General features: G+C 51.0%; 1 protein-coding gene across 5 annotated transcripts in view; it reads left to right on the top strand.

The window, feature by feature from the left end:
* Positions 1–2048: 2048 nt before the first annotated feature.
* Positions 2049–6000, top strand: part of SEC24B (SEC24 homolog B, COPII coat complex component) — an 80530-nt gene continuing 76578 nt past the window's right edge. For 2 of the 5 annotated variants that reach the window (XM_040967323.1, XM_040967322.1), the window contains exon 1: positions 2049–2280. In XM_040967323.1, the coding sequence (XP_040823257.1) occupies positions 2154–2280 (127 nt within the window). In that variant the 5' untranslated portion in view covers positions 2049–2153. The remainder of the gene's footprint in view (positions 2281–6000) is intronic. The other 3 variants (XM_040967324.1, XM_040967321.1, XR_005882390.1) reach the window with 2 other exon arrangements.

Raw genomic sequence — 6000 nt, 5'->3', positions numbered from 1 at the left:
TAGAGATTTAAAAGGAGATTCTCTCCACCCACAAGGGTGTTCTAGGGGCAAACAGCCGATTTTTAATACTTCCTTTCTGTCTTATGAGCACTCCATACTTAATTCAAAAGACTCTAGTCAGTGCCAGCACAGTGGCTCAGCAGGCAAATGCTCTATGGTGCCGGCATCCCATGTGGGTCCCAACTGCTATACTTCTGATCCAGCTCCCTGCTTACGGCCTGGGAAAGCAGAGCAAGATGGCCCAAAGCCTTGGGTCCGTGTACTCACTGTATCCATGTGGTAGCCAAGAAGAGGCTCCTTCTGGCTCCCGCTTTGGATTAGCTCAGCCCTGGCTATTACGCCTATTTGGGGGAGTAAACCAGTAGATGAAGATCATTCTGTCTCATATAAATCTCCCTTTCAGATAAAAATATATAAATGTATACAACAAGACTTCTGGGAAGTGATAGAACTGTCAACCATCCTGAGAAATAGACCAGTCTTTATCACACTGGCAGCAAATAAGGAGACCACAGGAAATCACTCCCACAGCCATGATACCACAAGCAGGGGATGGGAGACCGGGAACAAGCAAGAATTGGAAGTTCTTGTTATCACATGTAAAGATGTCTGCATGTTCATGCAGGCACAGTATAGAAACATGCCACAACATACATTGCAGGTTATGGCATTAGGGTTTAAGCCCTCCTGGGACCAAGATCTTCACATCAAAATGATGGGAAGTGGTGACCTTTGGTGCAGGTGTTACTGCTGCAGTAGGGTCAGGTTGCTGGCGCCCGTCTCTCCGGAATGTGATCGACAACTGGGATACAACTTTGGAAGGTATCCAGGGCTTTCAGAGCCTGGAAGTAAGTTTCAAGGACGGGAGCTCCTCAGGGCACTCCTCAGGGAAAGAACCCGTAATTGTGTGATGTCCTCAATGGAAGCTGAGTATGGGCTTTGGCTCCTGTGGGGGCATTCCTGTCTTTGAAAAGCTGGAAAGGCCATATGTACAGAGAATAACATAGCTAAAAATCCTAAAATTCAGAAGTGTACGTTCAACCACTAAAATCCTATTTGTAGTTCATTTGGTGCGTTAAAAAACCTGATATCATTAGCTCATGGCAACAAATAAAGGGCAGCCTTGCATTACAACAGGATTACAACACACTGTATGCCTTGCACGTGACAGGATACTGACTGCTCCAGAACGCCATGCTAGATCACACTGTGAATTCAATGTTTCTGGGCGAGTCCATTTTCCACAGAGAATGGTGGATTCCAAGGCGTGGTTCGCCTGGGGTGATGTGGTCCACGGTGTGCCAGCTGGCACTGGGACATAGCACACAGATCCAAGGTAAATTTTACTATGGGAGGCAGCAGCATAAAACAACCTTTGGTTAAAGAAAAAAAAAATCATCTTACTCCATCTTCCTTTTTCTGTTCCCTAGATAAGTTACAGGCCATTCTGCCCCAGATTCTGGTATTTTATCACAGAGACGAACTCTCCGCTTTCTCTGCAAAGCAATGCCACAGTTTCTGGGAAGAGGGCGGGAGTAGGGATGTTATTCAATAAGAGAAAAACGAAACAAAATCCGTGGTTTCTCCTCCACGGGTGGGCAGCGGTTTGCGATGCCCTGAGCACCGAACACTACCACCACATAGCCCCCAATTCCCCTTTCCTTCACTTCCAAGCCCCCCTCTCCCCCCAGCCTCAGCCTCAGATGGGACGAGCTACTGAGGCCCCTTCACCTCCCCAGGCCTCAGCCTTGCCCCCTTCATGCGAGCGTAAGCCGGGCGGCCCCGGGACAGTGCCCGGGTCCGACCCTGTTGACGCGGTTCCCCAGCTCGGGCAGACCTCGGGGCGGGGTCGCGGCGGCGCCGGCCCGCAGGGGGAGCCCCGAGGCCTGAGCCCACGGGGAGCGACCCTGAGGTGGGAGTCCCGCGACGCGGGGCGCGGGATGGCGCAGGGTGGCCGTGCCACGGAGGCCGGGCGGCGACGCTGGGGCTCCGCGGCGGAGCGTGGGTACCGCCGCCGTCCGGTGACTCCCTCAGTGACGCCGGGCGCGTTCCTTCCTCTTCCTCTCGCCTCTCCGGCCCCGCCTTCCCTTCCCTCCGCCCACCTCCCTGAGCGGAGCAGCCGCGCCGCCGCCGCCGCCGCCAGCAGCGCCGTCATGTCGGCCCCCGCCGGGTCCCCTCACCCGGCCGCCAGCGCCAGGATCCCGCCCAAGTTCGGCGGAGCCGCCGCCTCAGGGCCCACGGCGTCCACCGACCCGAGCCCGGCGCCGCACCAGCAGAACGGTGAGGCGGGCGAAGCGCCGGGCCTAGTGTCTGCCGGGCGGCCTGCGCGGCCGGGCCGGGGCGGGGCGGCCGAGAGCACGGGCTGTCCCGCAGGCCGCGGGGCTCGGGTTGGGTCGGGGGCCCGATAAGGGTTGGGAATTAGTGATGGATGGCACGGGTTAGGGGAAGGGGCACCCTGGCTGGCGTGGGGCGGGCTGGCTTGGGAGAACCCGAGCCGGAGCTGTTTATGTAAGGCGACCCCAGGCCCAACAGCGCTTTGGGGGCGCTAGGAGCCCATAAGAAACGGGGAACCCGCAGTCCTGGGCCGCACGGGGTTTCCTGGAGCCGGAGGATGGGGGGTGGGCGACAGGCTCCGAGGCCGCTGCAAGCGCCGGCGTGGACAAGGCTGATTGCAGCCATGCAGTCCAGTGGGTTGTGCCCTGGCTGTGGGGAGTGCGGTGGGTGGGGAGAACGTGGTCCTGAGGTCCAAGGCACAGCCAGCACGCGGCTTGGGAGGGAACTGGAGTTTGCACTCAAGTTTGTAGACAAAAGGGTATGAATACACTATGTAAGTGTAACTGTAACCCTGACACGGTTCGGCCTCTGGGTCTGCCCTGGCTGCTACACCTGCTGCTGGGGTGGTTTTGGAGTTTTCCTGTCTGAGAGGGAGCAGGTGTCAAACGGATTTCAACGAATGCCTTGAGAGCAGGCTGCTTTTCTCTGCTTTCAGAAAGTGAGAAACTGCTTTGAGGGCCGGGCCTGCGGCAACAGCCCACAAATGCACTCTGAAAGCTGCTTACCTTACCATACTAGGATCCTGGGCTGGGATAGATGCGGTTTTCATCTGGACGTGACCTCTGGGAAATCCGTTCTTTCTTCTTGGGATTTGGAATTTATCTGAGCAGTCTGTGTAGGTTGGATAGGCTTGTGAGATGAGAAACTGTGGAAGTGCTTGTCAGGATTTAGGAAAATGGTCTATTCTAAAACTAAAGTAATACTCTGAAAGTGGTAGATCTGTTTCATTCAGTTTGCTAATGATTGTGTTGCAGATGATGCTTTCCAAACATGAGGTTTACTGTTTCTCCCTAAAAACCAGAGGCTGGTTTTTTAAAAAAATATTCAGATGTGACAGTGTATCCTTAATAGCTCCTGTCAGGGTCAGTGTTCCAGTATTGTTCATATTGTTCGCTGTGCTGAGTGAGTAGTTTTGGTGCCATACACATGTCCTGAAGGTCTGTAACAATGTGAGTAGTTTTCATTTTTTAACCTTAATAAGAGGGGTTATATTTTGTTTATTACAATAGCATTGTATGTGAATCGGAGCAGATCACTCCAAAATGGATTCCAAGTCTTCCAGAATGTTGTGTAACCACGTGTTTCACTGATTCAAGATTGGCCCACCTTGATTTTCTTTTCTTTTTTTAAAGATTTATTTTTTATTGGAAAAGCAGGTTTACAGAGAGAAGAGACAGAAAGATCTTCCATCCACTGATTCACTCCCCAAATGGCCACTGCAGCCAAAGCTGAGCTGATCCAATGCCAGGAGCCAGAAGCTTCTTCTGGGTCTCCCACATGGGTGTATAGTCCCAAGGACTTGAGCCATGCTTGACTGCTTTCCCAGGCCACAAGCAGGGAGTGGAATGGAAAGTAGAGCAGCCAGGACACGAACCAGTGCCTGTATGGGATTCTAATGCATGCAAAGCATGCAAGTTGAGGATTTGGCCACTGAGCCATCCCGCTGGCCCCTTGCCTTAATTTTCTAAGTGTGCATTATCATCTTGGAGAACATTTTTTTCCTAAGAGGCAAAAACTTACTTAATTTTGCAAAATTTATTGATACTCAATGAATGCTAGGTATTTATTCAGTCAGATAAGGAGTAAAGAACAAATCAGCATTGTGATGTTAAATATAGAGGATGCCTGACTTTGTATAATGTTGGAATAACCATTCCTGCGTCCCAGTTGGGTATGACGTTTAGGGCAGCAGGTAAGATGGGACTCCCCTGCCTCTGTCCTAACTTGATCTGTATTTTGGTGTTACTCAAATAGATTATGTCTGGCCTTCCTTGAGGAATTTGATGAGTTGGGGGTGTGTGGGAGGGAGGGCCTGTCTCTGGGGAGAGGTGAAGGCATAAACTAGGAAGTCTGGAAGAGGTATGTTCAGAAACTGCAGGTCCTGCAGAGGAGTGGAGGCTGCCGGGCAGTGGGGAAAGCTAGGGTGCTGAAGCCAGAGGAACAGTCAGCAGGGGCCAGGCCAGGAAGGGTCAGGGTGGGAGGAGGGGTTGGCTTTGTTCCCTTGCTGTGGAAAGGATTAGCTCAGGAGAGAAAAAACAAGATCACATCTGTTGTGTTGTTTGTTAATCTTAGGGAAAATGCTATTGTAGATAAAGATTAAGCAGTCATTTGGGTTTTTGAATGTATTCTTCAACTCTGCATAAACTAGTTTGCCTTTTAATACATCTCTGTGGAATACCAGACATGATGAAAAAGAAATAGGTCAGAAGTATGCAAATAAAACATCACAGGAGACAGAATGAGATCACTGACTTCAGTGATGTGGTTTGGTAGGAAGTATACTGGGTCTTCAATCCCCAGTTCTTGTCACAGAGCTAAACCCCAGGAAGTTTCCCCAGGAACATCTTTTGTTATTCATGATGGGTACCTGAGGTCACTCCTGAATTTATGTTTATTAAGGTGACTTGGATAGCCCCGGGGTTAAGGCTGTTCACCAAAGGACCCAGTGGTCAGAGGGCTGGGACTTTGAATATTCACCTGCCAGCCTTCAGGAATAGTGTTGGCTGGAGGTTGAGCTCTGTGGAAACTCTCTGTGTGTCTCTTTTTAAAATATTTATTTAATTGAAAGACAGAGTTAAGCTTCCATCTGTTGATTCATACCTCAACTATGCAGAACCGCCAAGGCTGGGCCAGCCTCCCGCATGGCACTTGGGATGTCTTGTACTGTTTTCCTGTGCACATTTCAGGGAACTGGATTGAAGTGAAGCAAGCAGAACCGGAGCGGTGCTCTTATGGGTTGCTGGCATCATAGTAGCTTAACCGTTGTGCCACATTACCAACCCCAAGAATTGTGTGTGTGTGTGCTTATTTACTTGAAAGGCAGAGGGACAGAAATAGTTTTCCATCTGTTGGTTCACTCTCAAAGAGGCTGCAGTGATTGGGGCTGAGCGAGGCTGAAGCCAAGAGCCTGAAACTCTGTTTATGTCCTCCAAGTGGGTGACGGGCCCAAATGCTTGGGCCATCCTCCAGTGTTTTCCCAGGCACATTGTCAAGGAGCTAAATTGGCTCAGGTACAGGATGTTGGCCCTTTGTAAGAACTCATACATAATATTTTTCCTTAGGATTTGTTTATTTTTCATTGGAAAATCAGATTCACAGAAAGAAGGACATACGGAGAGAAAGATCTGCCATCTGTTGGTTCAGTCCTTAAGTGGCCACTGAGCTCCTCCAAAGCCAGGAGCCAGGTGCCTCCCCTGGGTGTCCCATGAGGGTGCAAGATCCCAAGACCCTGGACCATCCTCCACTACTTTCCCAGACCACAAACATAGAGGTGGAAGGAAAGTGGAACTGCTGGGACATGAACCAGTGCCCATTTGGGGTCCTAGTGCGTGCAGGGCCACTAGGCTACTGTGGTGGGTTCTTAAATAGTAAGATTTAATGCATGGGTTGCTGACTAGGTGGCTGTGCCAGCTAGGTTCTTGTGTCCCCCACCCATAGCTTGCTTTA

This window comes from Ochotona curzoniae, unplaced genomic scaffold (assembly GCF_017591425.1).
Source record: "Ochotona curzoniae isolate NIBS_2020 unplaced genomic scaffold, NIBS_Ocur_1.0 scaffold_4506, whole genome shotgun sequence".
Lineage (NCBI taxonomy): Eukaryota > Metazoa > Chordata > Mammalia > Lagomorpha > Ochotonidae > Ochotona > Ochotona curzoniae.
Note: the sequence above shows the minus strand (reverse complement) of the source record. Positions and strands in the feature narration are given on the sequence as shown.